Genomic DNA, 22,717 nt, shown 5'->3' with positions numbered 1-22,717 from the left:
ACACCAGTTCCTTTGAGTGACAATATAATTTTGTTTTTATTTATTTTTAAACACACTGCTGGTTAAAACTGCCAGCCAGTAGATTTCTGAACATTTCCCCTCAAACCAGACATCCTGGGAGAAAGAAAAGTAAACCCAAGAAAATTTTATTTGTTAAAAAAAAACCCAACCAGCTAAATGTATCAGGGGTGAAAATGGGGAAAAGAGAAATAAAGCAAGAATAATTCACTCATACCTGTTCCACTTCCCCAGGAATTTTTTTGGGGGGTAGTCCTTTTGCAAAGCCAGTACAATCACACACACACACACCCCTGTGCTTTTTACCCTTTGCCCAAAGTTATTCAAAAACAAAACATACACCAATAAGAAAAGCTGCAGATGATTAGACATAGAAAGCAAGAGATGGTTAAAGACAACCCTCCTTCAAAATCAGGAATTAACTTTGAAGTTACAGAACTACCAGTACAGAAACTGATTCCATAAATCTTAGGCTTGTAACCTTCAAGCTTACATCTGGCTTGTCCTAAGAGCCCAGGGGATCAGCTGCCTGAAAGCACATCAATGCCTCATAAGTAAGCAGAGGCACAGATCCAAGCTTCATGTGTGTTGTGGGAGAGATTAATAGGATCCCAGCATGGTAAAGCAAGATGGGCCTCAATCATCTGAAAACTGCAGGAGTTCAAGGTTCCCACCTGCTTTAACAGTGATAAAGAGTATAATCTTGCTGAACAACTGATGGACAGGACAGGCGTCTAACTTTGACCCTACCTGCTTAGGAAGTAAAGGGGGAAGGGAGGAAAATGGCCTTTCCTCTGGAGTAACAGAAGGCACTCCCTAAAGGCACCCCAAAGATCACCCCATGTAAATGTGAAAGGCACAGGAGCATTCCAGGATGTGTTTAATAAAGAAGGACAAAAATAGTCCGTCAGAGGCCACTAACCTGCTCCTGGATCTTCACTGCACTCATGACACAAGTTATTCGTTTTTTCAGACACAAGTTTTTTCCAGTGAAAGAAGGCATGCATAGCCTTTTAAAGCCTCCCCAGCTGGCCCTACAGACTATTAGTCTTCTTTCCTGCTTTTCTCCCTTCCCATCACTCAGTCCTTCAGACACCAGGTTTCCCTGGGCAGTCAGGAAGCTTTGTGGGGGAGCGGGTGATGAACCTCAAGGACTGGGGCAACTTGCCCCACGAGTTCTGGAAAGAGGCTGCGGTTAAGGATGCCTTAAGAATTCCGGGTCTGAGATTTTCTGTGTTTCTAGACCCGTACAAAGCAGTCAGCCTCTAAGGGAACAGGCTGCAGGCAGACCGTTTCTGTAAAACCCTTCCTTAATTGCAGACAACACTGACACACCCACGATTTCCTCCTCAAGAGAGAGATCTTTTGCGAGATAGTCAAGGTACCAGAACATAAAAGCATCCATGGGAGGGTGGAAAGCACTTCAGTTTGTTAGAACAAAGCATCTGCCCAAGGCAGGGGGGAAGAAGGGACAGTAATAAAGGGGGGGAGCATTTGATCAACACTGGCCCTTTCCGAACGGACAAGGCATACGCAACACCCCATAAAATAATCTTACCTCTTCAAAACCATTTCTCTAATGTTTAACTATAAGTATCTCCCCAGCTCTGGCAGAGATCCTTTCTACAACAGCTTACCCAACCTGGTGCCCTCCAGATTTTCAGACTAAAACTCCCATCGGCTTCAAGCTAGCACAGCTGTGCTCATGGGGAATATAGCCCCAAATATCTGAAGGGCACCAGGTTGGTGAAGACTGCTCTATGCTAATGCCAGCAGTTGCGATCATGATGAAAATGTTTTGGTGCTGCTGCTGCAATGGTCATGAGTTCCAGTGGCCTTTAAACATACTCTCCTTCTTCCTTAAGCTAAGATCAGGAAGTGCCAGACCCCAAGACAATAGTCTATTGACTAAAACTTCCTCTTGTTCCCGATTGGGTGGGGGGGAGAGAACATTTGCAAGTTCAGACAGTATTTTGACCCTGCAAGCTTATGTTGAACAGTCATTACTGAAGAAAGAAGCAATGTTTTAATCTGCATCCAACGCTATCCTTGGAAAAGCTTAGGCTCAGAGGCTCACAGTTGATTTTACTCTTGTGGATGTCTTGGAGACCAAGAACAGATCATACATTTAAAGGACCTCCAATGCATATTTAAAGCACATGACTTTAAAGGCGCTGGGACTTGTAGCTCTGTGAGGGGGGGAAACTAGTTCTCAGGACCCTTTAGAGGAAGTCATGTGCTTCAAATGTACAGGTGTGGATCTGCCCTAACACTTTTGCGACTGGTTTCTTTCCCAAGTCCTGACCCTCGTTTTCTCTTCAGCGTATATAAAGCCAGGCTGCCTGATCCAACAGCTTCATCTCGTTTTCTGGATGCTTTGATTCATGGTGCACTTAAAGAGGATTCTGTTTCAATCCAATCATATGACTGCACCGTGATCTCAGGATGATATGGGAACAACATGCTCCCAACATGCTGTAAGAGATGGTGCCTATAAGGAGGAGTCTGAAACTGCCTCACAAAACAGCAAACTCTCATAGCTGTGTCCCAGCACAGGAAAGGGCATTTGCGCCAACCCGCTCTACCTGCCAGGGGGCATGTATTAGTGCTAAGACAATGCAAGGTGCTGGGGAGGAAGTCTTGCCTACTGTCACAGCATGGAGTGCTAGCAAATCCCAGTGCCTTGTAGAACTGGGCATTAACATCAAATCACCTGGGAGGCAGAAGGCTGGCCCCATGCTTCTCTTCTACCATTTTGCTCTAACCCAGTACCTGCAATACAAGAATCCAACATAGGGGTAGAACAATTCTGAAAGCCCAACCATTGACAGGCACTGAATATAAATATGCATGCTCTGAACTGATGCCAAGTCCCAGCTGTAGATCAGGATAGTCTCGATCAATGACTGTTCAGATCAGCCTTTCCCAAAGTGATGCCTTCTAGGTGTTCTGAACTGTAACTCCCATCAATCCCAACCAGATTGCCAAATAGTTAGGGATTATATTATGGGAACTTTTGCTAACTGGTGCCCATCAGATGTTTTGGAGCACAAGTTCCCATTGGGGACTGATGCAAGATGCATTTCAACTTGTCTGAAGTGCACCAGGTTGGCGAAGGCTGGTCCAGAGGGTTCTACTGAGAAGACATTTGGAACTGCTGAGGAATTAAGCTTCCATTCTACAGTTCAGGTTTAGATGTGCTTTATGGCATCTGCCAGTTTGCCTTTTCTGAAGCACAACTAAACTTGAACAGTAAGAATGGAAGCTCTCCCTAGCTCACCAGCATTTCCTGACAATGCATGGAGTAAGATGCACAGAGGCTGAACTTCCCCAGGGTTTTTGCATTTGTAAATGAGGAATGTCTGGTTCACAGGAGACTGCTTTCCCACCCATCCCACACACATTTGTCTGTTTGAAAAAGAGGAAACAGAAGTTCCTTAGAACAGAAGCTTCATTACAAGCAGAACCTGTTGTCATTTCACTATCTGAAAAATAAAGAAGGCACAAAAAAGATGGAGAGACATAAGATTCAACTTTGGCATTCCTTCGGTTTCCACCTGCAACGTCCTCCAAAATAAAAATAAAATAAAATAGCGCAACTCACTGCTACCTCTTAGATGCCAAACATTAGGAAAGGAAGAAAGCGCCCAAGTTGTCTTGTTGCAACTTAATTCAAAAAGAGCAAGCTTATCAGAGGAGCTCTTTCTCAGATCTCCCGAAGCAAGGGCAGCATTTGGCAAACCCAAACTTTTCATTGCACAGCAACTGGAGCCGAGGGTGTCTTTGTAGGCAAAGTGACCAGATCATTTTTCATATCCCAAGCATGGGACTCTCAAGACAATCTTAGCCCTCTCACTGAATCTTTTTCTAGTGGGAGAGCTTTTGAATCAGCCAGTACTCTATCGCCTTTGAGAACCTTCAAGAATATAGCGGAGAGAAACAAAATCACATCATTTCCTCGCTGCGTGCAAGTTCTCTTGTAGCAAGGACCGATTTCTGACCTCACCACCAAATCCTGCTCAACCACACTGCATACATTTCAAGTCCTGCCTTACATCAAATGGCATCTTTCCCTCTTAATGAAACAGATGGGAACACAGACACATTCAGGGAGGCAGTTAGTACCCATCAGTGTCCTCAAGGCAAGAAGGTCCAGGGCTGGAGAGAAAAGGGGATGAAAGTGGGTTTGTAAGTTCCTACTGGGTAGTGGGAACTTGGCCCTAAACTGTTGCCCTCCAGATGTTCTGGACTCCCACTTCCATCAGCCTCAGCCATTACGGTCGTAGGATGCTGGGTCTGATGGGAGTGGGGCTCCAAAACATCTGGAGGGAGGGCAGTAAGTTGGGGAAGGCCAACACTATCAATGAGTTACCTGGCAGGCAGAGGACTTGCTGCATGGTCCTCTTCTCCTGAGGCACCATTTTGCTTGAACCCTGTACTAGCTGCAGTTTTTCTTAAACTCTGGCCTTGTTCTGGGAGAGGTTAAACTTGCACTTAACCCTGCTTCGACCCTCAGAGGACATAAGATGCCCTGCCTGGGATGGAATCCTGCAATTCTAAAGGAATCAGGCTGCCTTCACGACATGCTAGCAGTTCTGTTTATCTGTCAGTCCCAAATGGGCCCAGAAATAAGCAGCTGTCAAAAAGGAAGTTAAATATGCAGGATCATAACGCACGAATGGTATGAAGACAAAAGCAGCCACCCACACTCAAGGCCATGTACCTGAGCTCACATCCCACCTTCCTGCTGTGAAGAGATTAAGCCAGCCAGACCTAACTGTGGCTGAGTTCAAATCAAACCCTTTGGAAAAGAGCTGGGATTGAAAAGACAATCTTTTCCCTGCTTCCCTGCTCCATAAAGCAAGCTCTAGTGCTGGGAGAAGGGGCAGATGGAAGGAGTAAACAGCAGGATGGCAGTGCAATGGGACACCCGGCTTCCAAGCCCAGGGATTATTCCACATCCCTGCCAGTATCTGCAGTTATGTGTTTAGATGAGGCTCAACAACCACGGAGAACAAAAACTGGGCAGACGGGTGGTGGTGAAAGAGAAGCAGCATTCACTGGGGCCAAAGACGCAGCAGGAGGCTGAATCTGGACAGGCTCTCCTTTAAGCCAAGCAGCTAATGATTGGGTGGAGGAAAAGAAGTATCTGGTTGAGTTTAATGCATTTATTGGCAATGTGAAACAAAGGCCCCTTTCAGATACAATTTCCCCATCGAGACTGTACCTGGGAGGAAATCAGCAGAGGACCTCAAGGGGCGCATATGCCCCAACTGTTAACACAGGACGACTTATAGTAACAAACTGCAAACTTCTGCACTCTGAAGAAGGGGTGAAGGAGGCTGCTCAGGGCTCAAGGCTCCCAAAACTAGGCCAGTCTTGCCAAGGACTGCAGGACAGAGGACACAAAAAAGCTGCCAGCCACATACTAAGACATCCTCAAGTGACTGTGTAAGGAAATGGCAGGAAGTTTATTGTGTGTGTGTTTGGAGCAGAGGGAAATAAGGGTACAGGGAAGGAGCACAATGAAGAGGCGACAGTCTGGATCAGCCACAATGGTCGGTCTAGGCAAGACCACTTTGGCTGGTGACATGAGGAGAAAGATTGCCTGCAAAAAATGGGTGCAAGGGGGGCTCCAGCCTTGCCAGTTGCCAAGTGCCAACTAATGCCCAGTTCACAGTTATGCAAGAATCTTCACTGTGCAGAAAGACAAGACAAAAAGCGAAATCTGCTTCTTTAAGCCAACAACTGGAGATGCGCCCTCTGTTTAGTTTCCCCATGAAAGGCCTTTCTCTATGGTGTTTTGTCCCTGAACTGGACTGCCAATTCTCACTCTCTTGTCATAGCAATGGAAAACCAGAAAGCCACAAGAACCCAATGTACAGATTTAAAATAATTCTCCCTGTTTTCACTGGGAAGCGAGAATCAGACAGGCCCTGCGATGTAGGTGTCACTGAAAACTGATCACAATCCAGGTCAATATGACAGCTCTCTCCTATACCACAAAAGGTTAAGGTGGGCATCTCTCTTGGTCATATTCTGAAACCCCCTCCCCAAAATGAGGAAAGGAGAAGATACCTACTTGGCTCATCCTTTCACAATGCATCGCAAATATTCTGGCTACACAGGATTTGCCACTATACAACCTGCAGTTCTCGGGATGGTACTCCTTTCTTTAAGGGCTATTTCAGACTGCTAATGTTAATCTCCCAGAATTGGGGGGGGGGGGGGAGAGAAACAACCAGAAACTGGTGGCCAGCAAACCAGTGAAAGTGAGATACACCTGATAATTCAAAAACAAAACACTGGCACTTGGTTTTTCAAGTCCATTTAAAAACACAAATACACAAACATAACACAACTGAAGCATTTCAAGGAAGTCCAGGGGCATGGAGACAAGTTGTGACAGAGGTCTCCCTGCGCTGGTGCTCCTAAAAACAAATGAAAAAATGCCTTCTTCAGCTCAAAAGGTGGCAGGTCTCCTGGAACAAGGGAGATTAAAAGGCCACCAAGGAAATCAAAAAGATCCTAAATCTTTGCTAGAACTCCAATCTTTACGTACCAAGTTCTCATCAGGGACATGCAGAATGGAAAGGGGTCCTGAGTGTCGAAACAGGTGTGTGTGTACGCGTGTGTGCACGCACGTGCATTAGAATAGAGGGACATTTAAAGCAACAATTGATGGGGCATTAGAGGAAATCCCCCAAGGACAAGCAAATGGGAAGTGGGAACCATTCAGGGACAAACAAAGGGTTATGTGTCGAGAAAAGAAACTGCCCTCTGGAGGCTTAAGCCTTTCCAGAGTGGCCGGTCAGATGCTGCAGTGACCATGGAAAAAACATTTCTCCCAGGCAGGGCAGCTGAACAAGACCAACCTGTTCATCCTGCTCCAGTCACCAAAAGCCTTTCTACCCAAACAGCAAGGGCGAGCCTCTCTCTCTTTCAGAAAAGAAAAGAAGTACCATGGGTTGAGTTACAAACATTTCAGCAGGAGTCAAAAAGCCAGCCTATTTTCCCCACCCCCGCAAGCAGTCCTAGCACAAACGTGGATTATTCCAGCCAAGGCTGTGTGATGGCAAAGTCTGCTTCTTCATGCCAACATTTGGAGACGTGCCCCTCCCTGTTCGTTCTCCCCGCTGCTCGCCCTTGCCCCTCCATCCTGCTGTTCGCTGGGAAGATAGTTCATCTGCATCTTAGAGCCAGAACTACCCAGGCTTTGCTTTCAAGATTCTCTGGACCAGAAAGGTGGCGGCTCATGGTGCAGCTGGGTGGCTCAAGGAGGTGGCAGTTGCTGCGAGGGTGGGTAGGTGAAGGCTGCCTTCCTCAAAGAGGATGATGCAAACTTGCCCTTTATTGTACCTGCTGCTCCTTAACAAACCTTTTAAAATTTTCCTTAAATTATGAGAAACCGAAACAGCCTCCGCGCTTGGTCCAACTCCTCCCCTCTGGCCTGCCACTGGCCTTGCAGTCTCGTCCTTCACAACCTGCACAGGCAGAAGAGGGTAGGAATGAAGACACCAAAGGCCACTAATATAGGGAACATGAGGCTGCTGTTGTCCGAGGCATAGGGGTTTGGTGTGCGGGGGCCTGACTGGACCCGGTTCTTATTGGTCTGCTTTTTAGTGCTGGAGCCTTCTTCATACTCCTCTTCGTCTTCCTCCTCTTCTTTCTTCTCCAGGCCGGGGTGGGGCTGTAGCTTTGGGACATCTGTGGGAGGGAAGAGAAGGAGAAATGCCAGGGTCTGTGATGTACGCAGAACAAAGCCAACTGGAGTGTCCTAGAAAAACCTTCTCCGACTTCAGGAAAACCACTCTGTTTCCCAAAATTATTCCAAATTTGGCAAAAACTGAAGTTTTGCCATCCAAACTGGTTAACACTGAACCATATCATTTAATATTTTCTCTTTTTTGAAGTTTAATACTTTTTTAAACATTAAAAGAACACATAATTAGCAAGAGAGACTTTTGAGACTCTTCATATAGCGAGCTTATTGGGGATTAATTACTACCCGACACTGACTTTGCATGTAAATCCTGCAAATTAATTAGCGTTCTTTTAATTTTTTCCATTTAAAAACATTTGGTCTTCAGTATATTGCTTGCTTAAAAAAAAAAGTCTTTGAAACAGGAAAAATAAAACCACAAGACAATAAAATAATAATCATAATAATTAGAGAAAGATTAAAGAAGAATGAGTGGTGTAAAATATATTCCACAGTAGAATTCAAGGTTCATATTTGTACCAAACATACCAAATATTCATGAATGCTGCCAAATAAATTCACATTTAGTAAGAATGTTGCCACACATCATTTTTTCTAAGCAGAGAGATCTGTGTTTGTTGGTGCAACATTTGTCTAATGTGGGTGTCTGTACAGAGATGCACAGATGGAAATTGGTCCAAATCAGAGAATGTCCTGCAAGATCCACAAGGATGCAGAAGAGCCATGCTAGACCACATCAAAACGCCTACCAGATGCCAGACTAATTTCTCCACAATAGCCATCCAGATACCTCTTGGAAAGCCCAACAGCAAAAGCTCTCTCCCACTGTTGCTCCCCAGACACAGATACTCAGAATACAGTGGTACCTCGCAAGACGAATGCCTCGCGACGAAAAACGCGCAAGACGAAAGAGTTTTCCGTTTTTTGAGTCGTTCCGCAAAACGAATTTCCCTATGGGCTTGCTTCGCAAGACGAAACGTCTTGCGAGTTCTTGCGAGTTTGTTTCCTTTTTCTTAAAGCCGCTAATAGCCGTGCTTCGCAAGACGAAAAAACCGCAAGACGAAGAGACTCGCGGAACGGATTAATTTCGTCTTGCGAGGCACCACTGTCCTGAGAACCTCTACCAGGGGCAAGTTGAAGCTTTCCTTTGTTCCTATGAGGGTGTCATAGAATGGGGTCTAAGGGAGGAATAGGGTCTTACTTGAGCAAACTTTTTGACTGCAGTAACAGAAAAGGCAACTGGTGACCAGGAGGAGGTTGAAATTGGAGGGGTTATAAGAAATAAACTTACCGTCCACTGTTCCCCGGAGGACGTATAGTGCACAGACTTTTGGATTATCATAGTACCCCTGTAAAGAAAGAAGGAAGCAGAGATGAGCTTCATTCTCTGTCAGCTACTCCAAAATTGTCTACAATGCTGATTCATATAAACCATACCAGTTTTAGAAATTCTGAATATTGAGTGGTATATAAATACTTGAAATGAATGAATGAATGACTAAATAAGATAAAAAAAGTTTGAAGTCATCAGTTCCTTTAAAAATTAGACCTTTATTTACAACAAAAACAAAGTTAAGTTTAAAGTATTTGAAATCTATGGGTCTGAATGGCAAAAAAGGGAGGGGGAATCCAAGTTTGAATATTAGGGGAACATTCAAATTTGAGGAAGGCAAGGGTTCCCAAATTCAGTAACACTTCCAATAAACCACTGATTTAAAGTACGGTGGTACCTCGGTTTTTGAACAGCACAGTTCCCGACCAACTTGGAACTTGAATGCTGCAAACCTGGAATTCAGTGTTCTGGTTTGCAAACTTTGCTTCAGAAGCTGAATGTGCTCCTGAGCTTCCGTTTTCACGGTTGCACTGCTAATTTGCGTCCCCCCATTGTAATCAAAGCCTTTTTCCTCCCATTTTCACGGTTGGGCTGCTAATTTGTGTCCCCCCTAACCCCCGTAATCAAAACCTTCCATTTCCAATTGCAGTGTTCTGAGGTGGTATTTGGAGCTTATATTTGGTGTTTTAGTTTTTGCTAATCTTTTTTGCGTTTTTGTGGCTTTTTTGTTTTTGTGACTGTGGTTTGTTCTTCGTTTTATGATTGATTGATTGATTGATTGATTGTGACTGCTGAAATGGATAAAAGCCCCCCATCCAAACAATGACTATCATCAGTGCTGGTAAGAAAAAGTAATATTTTTTATCATGTACATTGATTATTGTTTTCATTTTATTGATCAATGATCTTGTTAGATAGTAAAATTCATGTTAAATTGCTGTTTTAGGGATTGTTTTTAAACGTCTGCATTACTTTCTATGGAAAAGCGCACCTTGGTTTTGGAATGCTTTGGTTTTGGAACAGACTTCCGGAATGGATTAAGTTTGAGAACCAAGGTACTACTGTAATAAAAAAGCACTGATCTATATCAAGTTTTCAACTTACTCATTCAAAGATTTAACAGACAAATTCATGTGCAAATTCATGTGATTACTAGATACACATAAAATGTTTCTATTTGCAGCTATGCAGAGCCAAAAACCTCTGGGCATGCAATCCATGTGCCTTCTGTAATATACAGAAGCTTTGGTCAACATGGGTTTACAGGGGGTGGGGGAGACAAGACATCCAAGGAAAGGGATGTGGAGGGAGAAAATAGAGGATGGAGACCAGCTGGACAATGTCAGAACAAAGTGATGAGATGCAGGCAGGCATTTATAGCCAGGCTGATCTCTCCTTGCTGATGGGTACTGAAAGGGGTGCTGTGGTTCCTGATGGTGCCAGAGGCAAGAACATGTTTCTCTTCATTTTTGAAATCCAAATATTACAGGCAGTGTTTTCTTTTTGGCAGGGGTGAATGCTGCTTCCCTGGCTAGTGGAATGGAGCCAGAATGGTTGAATTGTTTCCCCCTTGTGATGCTCTATCTAGGAGCCAGGTGTGTGTGTGTGTGTGTGTGTGTGTGTGTGTACACAAAGAACTTTCCAGTAGTCCTAGGCCCCTGTACTGCCTAACAGCTGCAGTCATGGGTTGCTTCTCTTGGCTTCCGCAGCCTCAGGGCAACTATTCAGTTCTCTATGTACATGTAAGGCTCTGAAGAAAGAGCCATGAAGGCTCAGTGCTCAGAAGCTGCTAGACACACAAACTGGCAGTTACTGAGCAGGACAGTCCATTTCCACAACATGGAAGTAAATAGAGTAGCCATTTCATCTGATATCTGCTGTGGCCCAAAATAATTCAGCAAAGCGGAAAGTGGAATATCCGAGAGCAAAACCTGTACACATCTCTGTACCTCTTGTTTGTTTAGTTGTATTTTAAAACACATATTGAAAGCCACCTTGAGAACTCTGGAGCATAAATACTCCAAGCAAACATATGAAGATTTACTTCCATGTCATGCTTGTATTCCATGTAGATATAATTGTAAACCAAGTTATGTAAGGACACTTAATGTCAACACATTTTATTAAGACATTTTACTTTTTTGTTTTTGTTTTCTTTTTAATCCATCTGGGAAAGGGGTGAAATTCCTTAAATCTCTGTTAATATGGCCCTGGAAGACTATTTTGGATAGTCCAAATGTTGTGGAAATTTGCTTACTCACTAACATCATTCCATTGTCAATAGGATTTCTGATCTTTTAAAAGAGGGATATTTTTCTCTCAGACATAGGAAGGGAAGTATGTCAAGGGAAAGATTGCCCACACAGCTTGGGGGTGCAGTCCTATTGCAGCCCTTGCTTCAAATCCTGCTTGGGGGTTCAACATAGGCATAGACATAGGGGGTTTAATATAGGTTGGCCATTGTGAGAATAGGTCACTGGACTACATCGGCCCTTGGCCTGATTGAGCAGGCTCTTCTTATGTTCAGGACCTTTGCCAGCAGAGACTGCGTCAGATCTGACCTCCCTACAAACATTTATCCATGTTCAGCACTTGACCTTTCTCAAAAGGCATGAATGGTAGCCCTTTACCTGAATAAAGGGAGGCTGGATCAAGAACGTGACGAAACCCATCATCACTGCGAATCAAACCTGCTCTTGCCTAAGCCTCCTCCTGGGGATAGTTGGGCCAGGGAATGAGTGAACCTTCCTAATCCATACCGTGTGTGTGTGTGTGTGTGTGTGTGTGTGTGTGTGAGAGAGAGAGAGAGAGAGAGAGAGAGAGAGAGAAGCCACTTGTGAGCAATGGCCTTTTCTTACCTTGACAAACTCAATGTTGAGTTTCCCTGTGAAAGTTGAGACCTCTCCCTGGACGCTCAGCTTCCCTTTCTTGATGCCAATTGGAATAATCTCATCATGCGCTGTGCTGTGTCCGACTCGGTCGAAAATGTCCAAGTCCTTCACCACCACATGGCCATTCAAACGCACATCAAAAACCTTTGGAAAGAAATATGGCAAAGGAATGAGGCCTCTTGCAGAGTAGAAGTCAGATTAGGAGCAAAGATGGGAGGACAACAAGCTATGGATTGGAGGAACGCCGATGCAGGAAAATCATCCTGACCTTGCTACTGTGCAGGGCCAGGAGAGAAGCCTAACTGACATCTTTCAAGGTGTAGCAGCATGCAAATTTTCAAGTTCACACAAACTTCTTAGGGAGGATGGAAGCAGCTGCCTTTCCATACTGCCCAGTGAAAAATCCTGTGTAACAAAAAAAGCCTACATGTGATGCTACCAACAGTCATTGAACTAAGAGAGATGCTGCCTGGCTGATTTTGTATCTCAGCTGGAGGAGTGTGTTTGTGCCAAGACCTGGAACTCATTTATTGGCAGAAAAGCAATTTCCTTAGCTGGTCAAATAAAGAAGACAAGCAACTTTTGGTTTTGCTTGTAAAATAGGTCTCTATTTTATGGGAAAGGGCCTGAACTCAGTGGTAGGGCCTCTAGCAGCCAGGGGGGTTGGGTGAGAGGGCTGCCCCAGGGTCATGGGGTCGTGGGTTCAAGTGCCAAAAAGATTCCTGCATTGCAGGGGTTGGACTAGATGATCCTCGTAGTCCCTTCCAACTCTACAATTCTATAACCACAACCTGTCAATACAACCGACTGGAAAGAGCAGCAGCAAAAACATATTTCAGAGCTGGAAGGACACACGGTTGTCTTTTGATCTCTAGTGCAATGGATGACACTGTATAGGAAGGGTCTTGGCTCAGTGGTAGAGCATCTGCTTTGAATGTAGAAAGTTCCTGGTTCAATCTATGGTGCCTCCAGGGTGGTCTGGGAGAGACCCCTGTCTGAAGCTCAGGAGAGCTGTGGCCAGTCAGGGTACACGCTAATGAACTAAATGGCCTGGGTCATAAGAAAGTAACTTCCTATATTCCCATGACAAAGGTCAGTTAACCAACTGGTAACAGTGACTTCCACCAGCAGAAATGGTGCTGATAGGTCCTGGTCCTGGTCCGCCCCCGCCGAAAGAGCATCTGTGTGTGTGACTCCAGGATACTTCATTTCGGGGCGGGGGGGGGGGACATGAGTTCTGTTGTATGCTGGAAGAGTGAAGGCAAGCACTCCCATGTCGTGAAAGGTGTGCATGCTTGAGTCCCACATACTCATATGGCAAAAGCAGCAGGCCTCTGGCACTTGACCCAACCACTGATGGGTGTTACTCAAGGGAGTCCTTCCAGAACAAAGTACTTTTTTGTTTTACCTTCTGCTGGGACTGTGCAAAATAGACTTCAGCAAACTTCAGCACAAGAACGTAGTCTCCTTCCTCCTTGATGGGGACCTCATAGCCAAAGGTTTCCTCATTGTAGCGTTCCGTCTGGTAGAGAATCTGATCCTCTGGGTTGGATCGCAAGATCGGCAGTTTCATGCCATAATCGGAGGCTGGATTCCAAAAATAAATGGCAACACTCTCAAAATACTTGCTGGAGTTTACCTCTGTTCCGTAATCCCTCCCCCCTTCCCACACTTCTGGCTACACACCTGTCCCTACCGAGAGCTCCTCACCCAAACTCAGCATTTTAAGGGCAAAGTCCTAGATCAGGGGGCAGATCAGGTGCCTGGAACACTCTGTGAGAAAGACTACAGCAGGGGTGGGGAACCTCAGGCCCATTGGCTAAATGTGGCCCTGTGTCTCTCTGCCTGGCCCTCAGGGCTCTCTCCATGTCCTGCTCTGCACCTTCAGGGTTTTTACCTGGGTGGAATGTATCCTTGTGCTCTAACAATGCCTCTTGCTTACCTGGATATGGAGGTGTAAGTGTGCAGAAACCATTGACTTTTGCATGGATGGAATACAGCCTGCCCACTTTTGCCTCTGGTTCTGCCAGCCACTAGCATACCCCCCCCCCACGCCAAGTTTGCTCACAAAGAAATTTGGCCCTGGACCATGAAATTTGAAAGAAATCCCCACCCCTGAACTATGACACCCATGCACATATATGCCTTAATTTCTCATTTCTAGATGTCACTATCTGAAATGATAGTGATGAACACAAATGAACTCCTTGGGTGGAAGTTCTGACAAACTCTCACATGAAAGAGACACTTGATGCTGCGATCCACAAGTGACAAACACATAGGTGAACCGGTCCTCTTTGGGGACCACTTGCTGAGCTTTCAGTTGGGTCTGAGTCAGCAATGATAATCCCCTCTACATGATCCTCTTTCAAGAAGATGATCTTTGAGCAGCTTTTGTGTTCCAAGCAGACCTCTGACACAAGACCACAGAGTCACTTCACAGTTTTGCAGGGCACTGGAGTCTTGCTCTACATGCCAGAAGCAACTAGTCTCTCTCACTGAATTTGGGGCAGGGTGTGGGGAGAACCACCAGGAAGTAAAAGCTTTTATGCACAGTGTTACAGGGCCCAAGGTAGCTGTACTTTAGGGGAATTCCATGTATCTTGAAGAAATGATATTGGACTACCCACGTTTTCATGATCAGGTCCCTGGGCCTACGTTACCACGACCAAGCAGAAGCATGAAGTTTGTTAAGCTTCCACAGAAGTCTTTGCAATTTTCATAATCAAATTTAAGGGCTACCAACACACTACCCCTAGAAGTTACTGCTGGCACCTGCCAGATCAGCTGCTCCAATCTGCTTTCCTTTCTATCAGCCTCTTCTGATGGATGGACCACTCGGCTATATGGGAGTGACTGAACAATCCAAAGACTCCCGAGTGCAGAAACACCACAAACCACTCCTTCAGGGGAGGCTGCCCACTGCACCTCTGCATGAGCCAAGTAACACAGAGCTTGGGCTCTTCTGAGGGTTATGAAAGTGTGTATTGTTTCCTTCTAAAAGTAATGCTTTCCAGGGTGGGGGGGATGCCTCAACTATCAGCAGTTTGAGAAAGGCCTGCTGTGAACTGCAGTGTGCATACAAGCCGAGCAGCTAGAACAGCTGTGGACTCATAGAGAAATACTTCTAGAAGCAGCCAAACATAGCTCTTCCAAAGAAAGCCTGTATGAATGAGAGAAAATTAAAACCATCACTACCTCCTTGCTTTTGTTAGCAATGAGTAGCATGGTTTGGGGAGGGGGAAATGGTCAAACTGCAAACGGTGGGGATGAGTGGATCACCCACAAGAAAAACAGGCCAATTCCTCTCTCGACTTTTCTTTCAGAATAAAGACTGGTTAATGTATGAGTTCTGTGTTTCTGCTGGGCTACAGATTTGAGTACAGAGTCAAACCCCTCTCTGCAGCTGTAAATACAGGAGGAAACTGCCGCCAGCCCCACCTTTGATGGAGCTTTGAAGGAGGTTTACATGCGGTCTAGCCCTATGCCACTTCAAACACCTGCCTGAGCACAGTGACACCAATGGTCCTGAGTTCACTGACAGTCTGTTCCTTCCTTCCCACCCACCTCATAGCACTTTGGAAATAGATGTGTTGTTGGTTTGGCTATTTTAGCTACCAGGAAGGCTGTGCTCAGAACCAGTGTGACAAGGTGTGTCTGAACCCACATGGATGTCCTGCACTTATGTGTACTCCTGCAAACACTACCAAGAGGTTTAGGACCTTTTGCTATAGTTACAATGTGTGTTTGTTATGAATATGTGTTTGCCCATAACCTTATACCCACAAGAAATTATCTGGCAAAAGGAATAGTTTGGCTTATTGCATGAAATGAACGTTGCAGAATATACAGATGCTGCTTCGGACAGCAAAGCTACAATATAAGCAAGCAGCAAATTTTATAGTACATACACACCCTGATCTAAAGAGTAAAAGAAGAGTCCCTATCAAAAGCCTAGAGAGAGAGTGTGCGACATTTGTCACAGACCCACGCTACAAGTTAAGCAAGGGAGTACTTTACTCCGATGAACATAAAGAGTGCCCGGTGGATCAGATCAAAGGTCTACCGAGTTCATCACTCTGTTCCCACATTGGACAAACACATGCCTCCTCTGGAAAGCTCATAATCAGGATATGAGTGCAAGAGCATTCTACCTACTTGTGACTTCCAGCAGCACTGGAGGCAGAGCATAGGCATTGTGGCCAGTACACATGGATAGCCTTTGTTGTCCATGACTTTGTCTAAAACCCTTTTAAAGCCATCCAGGTTGGTGGCCATCACTACATCTAGTGAGAGCAAATCCCAGAGTTTAACTATGCACCGTGTGAAGAAGTACTTTCTTTTCTCTGTCCTGAAGCTTTCAACATTCAGCTTCAGTGAATGGCTCTGAGTTCTAGTATTATGAGAGTGGGAGGCAAAGTTATCCTTGTCCACTTTCGCCATACCATGCAAAACTTTTTAATGCCCTCACTATATTTTCTTTCTAAAGTTAATGCTCCAACCAATGTAACCTCTTCCTCATGTAGGAGGGGTTGTTCCAGCCTTGATCATTTTGTTTTCTCTTTTCTGAACCTATTCCAGTCCTACAATAACTTTTGAGGTGCAGCAATCAGAATTGCTCTTGCTTGTAAAAGAAATTGTTTTTAGTCCTCATTTCTTGCTGAACAGAGCAATTTGAAACGGAGGAGGCAGGTTATACTCGCAGAAAAAATAAATCTTTAGCAACGCTTCAGTGCAGTGACACTTAACTATTCAAGGTAAGCAATATTTGTACTAACTTGGCGTGGCTCTGAGTGAGAAATCTGGATTTTTACTTGGTACAATGGTGCTAAGAATATTTGAAACAAGAAGACAAGAAGCTTCTGCAACATGATTACAAGAAAGGGATATACTTCAAAACCACATCCTAGAACTTTAAATTTGGAAAGTGATTCTAAAGGTAATCTAGTCCAACCCCAATACCCAGTACAGGAATCTTACAACACCTCAGAGAACCATCCCACCTCTGCTTACAGAGAGCCTGCCATCTGCCAAGGCAGCCTATTCCATTGTCAAACAGCTCTAATCATTAGCAAGTGTCTCCTAACATTTCATCCAAATGTGCTTCCTTGAAATTTCCACCCTCTGCTAAGCAAGATATTGAGCAAGACTAGAATGCATGGTAGACTAGAAACATGACTGCAGTTTACAACCTGTATTGCACAATCATGGAGTCTGTTAAGACGTTTTCCCCAGCATGCCTCCCCACCCCAACAAGACGGAAGTGTACAACTGTGCACTGCAGTTTTGTGGCAAAGTCCTTTGTACAATTGAAATCTCCTTGCAGAAGTTTGCCTCTCAGCCTAGATTTGGCTGGCTACCTGACAATTAGCAGGCACAGACGCCAGCAGCCAGCGTAAGCCAAGAGTTTGGATTAGATGTAAGAAGAAAAACTGCAGCCAAGCGAGAGAGAAAGCAACACACACATCCACCTTGGTGAAATTAGCCTGGAAGGATAGTGAACTTCTGGGTAAATGACAGCGAACACAAGGGGCTCTCTTTAAGAAGCTGAGCGATGACTTAACATATGCTGTCCTCCAACACCTGAAAGGATCAGCACAGCACAGAAGGAAGGAGAAGGTTAACAGTGAATATGTAAATAAAAAGGAAAAAAATGGTTGGGGCCGTCTTGTAACACAAGCAGCTATGAGTCTGATAATAAGCAGCTTCCGGCTTACAGTAACCACAAACGGTTCCCAAGAAAAGCACCTGGAACCTTCGTGGAACTCATTTTAGCAAGAGTCAGCAGTCACCCCACCCATCTCTACAGAAACCCACCCCACCCTGTGTCGTGCACCAACCAAAATGGGAACAGACCACATGCTCATTAAGTGCCCAGTTCCCCATGTTTGCTGTTCCCTGTTCATAAGCTAGCTATGCGGATTATAAGGGAAAGGGGGACAGCCCCTGAAGGGACAAAGTCCAGCCGCAAGAGAGGCCAATGCAGTGTGCATTTAGAAAGGGATCTGGGTGAAAAGAGGACACAAATGGAGTGGTTGTGTGGAGCAAAAGAGACAGAAGCTGGCTCAGTCCTGGGTGAAGGAAGAGCAGAACGAAGGGAAGCAGGCCATTGCAGCAAACAGGAGGGACAGTGGGAGCAACCTTTCAAGGTCACAGGAGATGGGTTACCCTAAGCATGTGTTCACTCCCTTCATTTTATAGCTCAAGAGAGTGGCAAGGTGGAATAATATTGTGCTGCTTTGAATTTCTACTTCTAAAGAAAGGAGAGTTGACATGATGATAGCATAGGAAATATGGTGGGGTTCTGTGAATGCAAATATGGGTGCAGGAGAAGTGGAATGTGGGACAAAAAGACAACTTGCCCAGGAGACAAGGCAGGAGCCCAGAGAACAAAAAAAAAACCCACCCCTGAGGACAGGGATTCTCTCTTTTTTAAACTGATTTGTAAGATGCTCTGAGGGCTTTTTAAAGCTGAAAATTGGGGGATAGGGGGTAAGAATGCTTTCAACAAGTAAAAAAATAAAAGCAGACAATACTTTATTCTAGCATAAAAAAAACTAGAATTTATATGGCAAATAATATGATTTTTTTTGCAATTGACTCTAGTGTTTTGGAGTGTTCTAAGCATTTTGCCTACATTCTCTCAGAACCATCAGAACAACATGCAAGGTAGGCCATTGTCCCAAGTTTGCACCTCAGTGGGTGGGGTAAGAGACTGGCTGTGCATCAGAGAATAGCTTGCCTAAAGCAACCCAGGGAGTTCACTGCTGGGGTAATATTTGAACTGGGGACTTTCCAGGCTACCATCTCAGCTGCTACACCAGCTTCAAACTATTATTAACCACTATTGCATCATACAGTAATAACGATAGGGTCACATAACCCACTTTAGCCAGAGTTTTGTTGTTAAGAGCAGGGTAGTTTCTTTCTCAGTTAGTGCTTCCAATTCATGTTAGCAGGCATGAACATTCCACATGGCATCTTACTGCTACTAATGACATTAATCCAGCTCAGTCAATCTGGAGCTAAACAAGAGCATGGCTTTATAATTCCAGTGGAAAGGACTCTTAGGAAAGGAAGCAGCAGCAGACTTGCTGGAGTAATAATATAAAGAATTGCCCTGCTGAACCAGACCAAAGCCCCCTTAGTTCAGCATTCTATCTCCAAAGGAGCCACTCTAGTTGCATCACATTCACAGATGTGCTGCCTCTGCATATAGTTCCACGTAGTTAACATGGCAAGCAGCAATTGATAAGATTTATCTTAATCCATGAAGTTGCCTACACAAAACCACCTAGTGGCTGGCTATGCCATGCCTTCTAACAACTGCAAGTTCCATTATAGCAGCCTTCCTCAACCTAGTCGTTTTAAGCTAAAACTTCCACCAGCCTCAGCATCATACATGGATGTGCTGATTGGGACTACAATGCCCATCAACCCCAAAGAACTGGAGGGCACCAAATTGTCAAAGTCCACATTATGTGCTATATGAAGAAGTGCTCCTTCTAATCCTGAACCTATCTGCCAATAGCCTCCATTGACAACTCTGAATTCTAGCACCAAACAAGAAAAACAACTATATGCACCATGCATAACTTTATGAGCCTCTACCCTCATCTGTCTTCAACTGGTGGGTTGTGACCCTACCTGGTCACAGCCTGATCCAAGGTGAGTCACAGCAGCAGCACTTCCACCATAGAAATATACTGTAGAAAATTAAGAAATGGGCCCCCAAACACGTGTCCAGATTAAAGGTGGGTGCAGAGTCCAAAAAAAGTTGATGACCACCTAGCACCCAGTGTCTGCAACAAATGCTCTAAGAGCTGGTATGCAGGACGCCATAGTTGTTCTCACCGCTACCACATCAGGCATCCTACCCCTGCGCATGAAAGCTGCATTTTACTATTACACCCAACAAACCACCCCATCTCTCCCTGCTGCTTTTAACAGAAGCCACCTAAGGCAACGTTTTTCCAGGAAAGGGGTGGGTTGGTCCAGATGTTTTGGGCTACAACTCCCCATTTTGGGGCAGTAGTGCAAAACCTATGGGAGAATCCCTTTCCCTGCTATAGTCAGTTGGCTGCCTTAGGTCCTTTTAAAAAAAATTAAAATGTGGGTGCAGAGACTATGATTGCTAAGGACAATCCTTCACGTGTAGGTGTATTATTCCTGGTGGTGGTGATTATTCCTGGTGGTGGAGATATTGAACTACGCGTCCCCCCTCCCCCCTCAACTCCTGTGGCAGTGAGTTCCACAGGCTGACCAGGCCCGTCTGGACGTTCTCACCTCGTCCCACCCGTCCTTCGAGGGGGTCCTTCCGGAAGTGGATGCCGTGGACGTCCACATGGGCCTCCCCGCCCGCGTTGACCGCCCAGATCACGTTCTCCGTCAGGCCGGCGCCTTCCACGGCGTGAGGCGGCTGCGGCGGGAGCAGCAAGAGCATCAGCGCCGGCAGGAGGACGGAAGCGGCCAGGAGCGGCGGCCCGCTTGAACCCGCCGCCGCCACCGGAACCGCCGCCACCACCGCCATCTCTGGCTCCTTCCTGGCTCCTCAGCTCGGCAACGGTCCCGCCCCGCCGCGGCCTCAGCCGCCGCCGCGGTGCCTCCTGCTCATGCCGCCCGCGCCTCACACCGACACCGCCGCTTCGGCTTCAGCCGCAAGGGGGCACCCTAACCCGCTAGCCTTTGCCGGCTGCCCGCGACGCCGGCCAATCGCCGTGCGGCGTGGCGGGCTCTCTTCTTCCCGTTGGCTGCCGGAGCCCCGCTATTTGCATATCGGCAGAGCGCGCGCGGGGAGGGAGAAAGAAGAAGAAGCAAGTTGCGTTGAGAGCGCACCAGCCGTGGGAAGTGGAGACAGGCTGGCGGACTGGCAACTCTGGAGGAGCAGGACGGGGCGGTTGGGGTGTACCATTTGCTCAATGACGCGAGGGGGGGGGAAAGAGAGAAAGCGTTTCAACCGCCACAGCGCGCGCGCTTCCCGCCTTCCATTCTCAGAGTGGGTGGCGCGTTCCATGTAGTGTGGTCCATTATATTAACGCGGTGGAAACAATTCGCTTTCTACTTCGGAATGCCTAAACTGTTTGTATAAAATTTGTATAAAAATAAACCATGATAGGAGAGGAGGGGAAACGGCATTGCCTTTTTCCTGGCATCCCATTTGGCTTGAACGGTCCCTTAGGAATTCACCCCCCCTTCCTCTGAACGTGTTGGTAAGCCCCGAGATCGACCAATCACAAAGCTACAGCGCGGCCGATGAGCGCAGGTAATGATGGGGATTTAGCGCCAGAAGGAAGCCGGAAGCCGGCGCTTGGGCCCTCGGAGGCCTAGTTGTAGTCATGGCAACCGACTCCACTCCTCCACCAGCCAGTTTTTATAGTCCTATAGACTCTTGAGTGTTAAGACTCTTGACTGACATGAGTTTGACCAAACTGCGGGAGGCAGTGGAAGACAGGAGTGCCTGGCGTGCTCTGGTCCATGGGGTCACGAAGAGTCGGACACGACTAAACGACCAAACAACAACAGATGACAGGACTCTTGGAACTGATCTCAGAAAGTTGAGAGAAAAATTGTTAGAACGATTATACCTTAGAACTATTTTTAAAAGTATACAGACTAAACCAGCTGCAGCCCCAACTCAATATACCTAGGAATAAACCCGATTGAATTCAATGGGACTTCTGAGCAATGGTGGTTAGAAGTTCATAGGAGGAAGTTTCATTGAACTCAGTGGGGCTTCCATGCACAAAATTGCACTTTTAGGACAGGAGTAAAGCCCGTTGAGACTTCATGTGGGATCAGTGCTCAAAATAGCCAAATAAGTAAAGGACCCCTGGACTGTTAAGTCCAGTCAAAGGTGACTGGGATGTGGGGCTCATCTCACTTGCAGGCCGAGGGTGCCGGCATTTGTCCACAGCTTTCTTGGTCATGTGGCCAACAGGACTAAACCGCTTCTGCTGCAATGGGACACCGTGACGGAAACCAGAGCGCACAGAAAAGCTGTTTAACTTCCCATCGCAACGGTACCTATTTATCTACTTGCACTGGTGTGCTTTTGAATTGCTAGGCTGGCAAGAGCTGGGACAGACCAATGGGAGCTAACCCCGTTGTGGGGATTCAAATCACTGACCACCTGATCGGCAAGCCCAAGAGGCTCAGTGGTTTAGACCACAGCACCACCCACATTCCCTAGCCAAATAATGCAGATATGGGATTAGGCCTCCAGAAAGACAGGAATTGAGCTGGTAGCTTGTTTGAAGGCTATTTGCATGTCCCAAGGGAGGTATTTTACAGCATAGGTGTTGCCATGGAAAAGGCCTTGCCGCTAACCTTTTATAACAGCAGGTCCAGAACAGCTTCAGGAGAACAAGAAAGGCCCTGCTGAATGAGGCCAAAGCAGGAAGGGGATGGGGGGCTAGTCCAGCACCCTGTTCTTATAGTGGCCAACCAGATTCACCAAAGAGAAGCCCACAAGCAGCACCTGAATTATTATGTACCTCTTGCATGCCAAAATGGTTTCTATGCAGTTTAGAAGTATAAAATCCATTATTAATAAATATAGTCCATACATAATTAAAATGCATAATAAAATGCAACTGCCCTCTCCCCACTTGCAATTCCAAGCAATTTGTATGCAGCAGTGTACTCAGAGGAGAACTTTCGGGAATGGAGCAGCTGAACAGGAATGGCTGGTCACTGGCAACACGCAGGAATGTCACAATAGTTTGGTAAATGGGCTGTGCATACTGGAAAGCA

General features: G+C 45.9%; 1 protein-coding gene across 1 annotated transcript; it reads right to left on the bottom strand.

Moving 5' to 3' along the window:
* Nucleotides 1-17: 17 nt before the first annotated feature.
* On the bottom strand, nucleotides 18-20,612 carry MLEC (malectin). Its single transcript, XM_080986471.1, has 5 exons — nucleotides 20,252-20,612; nucleotides 13,374-13,552; nucleotides 11,933-12,109; nucleotides 9,033-9,090; nucleotides 18-7,725 (listed from the first exon to the last, which is right to left on the bottom strand). The coding sequence occupies exons 1-5, from the start codon at nucleotides 20,493-20,495 to the stop codon at nucleotides 7,496-7,498; spliced, it is 888 nt and encodes a 295-aa protein (XP_080842597.1). The 5' UTR covers nucleotides 20,496-20,612; the 3' UTR covers nucleotides 18-7,495.
* Between the last annotated feature and the right edge of the window lie 2,105 nt (nucleotides 20,613-22,717).

This window comes from Podarcis pityusensis (assembly GCF_964106645.2).
Source record: "Podarcis pityusensis genome assembly, chromosome: 16".
NCBI classification, from domain to species: domain Eukaryota; kingdom Metazoa; phylum Chordata; class Lepidosauria; order Squamata; family Lacertidae; genus Podarcis; species Podarcis pityusensis.
This window is presented reverse-complemented; position numbering and strand designations above follow the sequence as displayed.

Excerpts from the sequence above, each read along its gene's own strand:
- MLEC (XM_080986471.1), bottom strand. The coding sequence starts at position 20,495 with ATGGCGGTGGTGGCGGCGGTTCCGGTGGCGGCGGCGGGTTCAAGCGGG. Across the intron at positions 13,553-20,251 it reads CGAAGGACGGGTGGGACGAG|CCTCCGATTATGGCATGAAA; the intron begins GTGAGAACGTCC and ends TTTGGAATCCAG. Across the intron at positions 7,726-9,032 it reads CCTCCGGGGAACAGTGGACG|ATGTCCCAAAGCTACAGCCC; the intron begins GTAAGTTTATTT and ends TCCCTCCCACAG.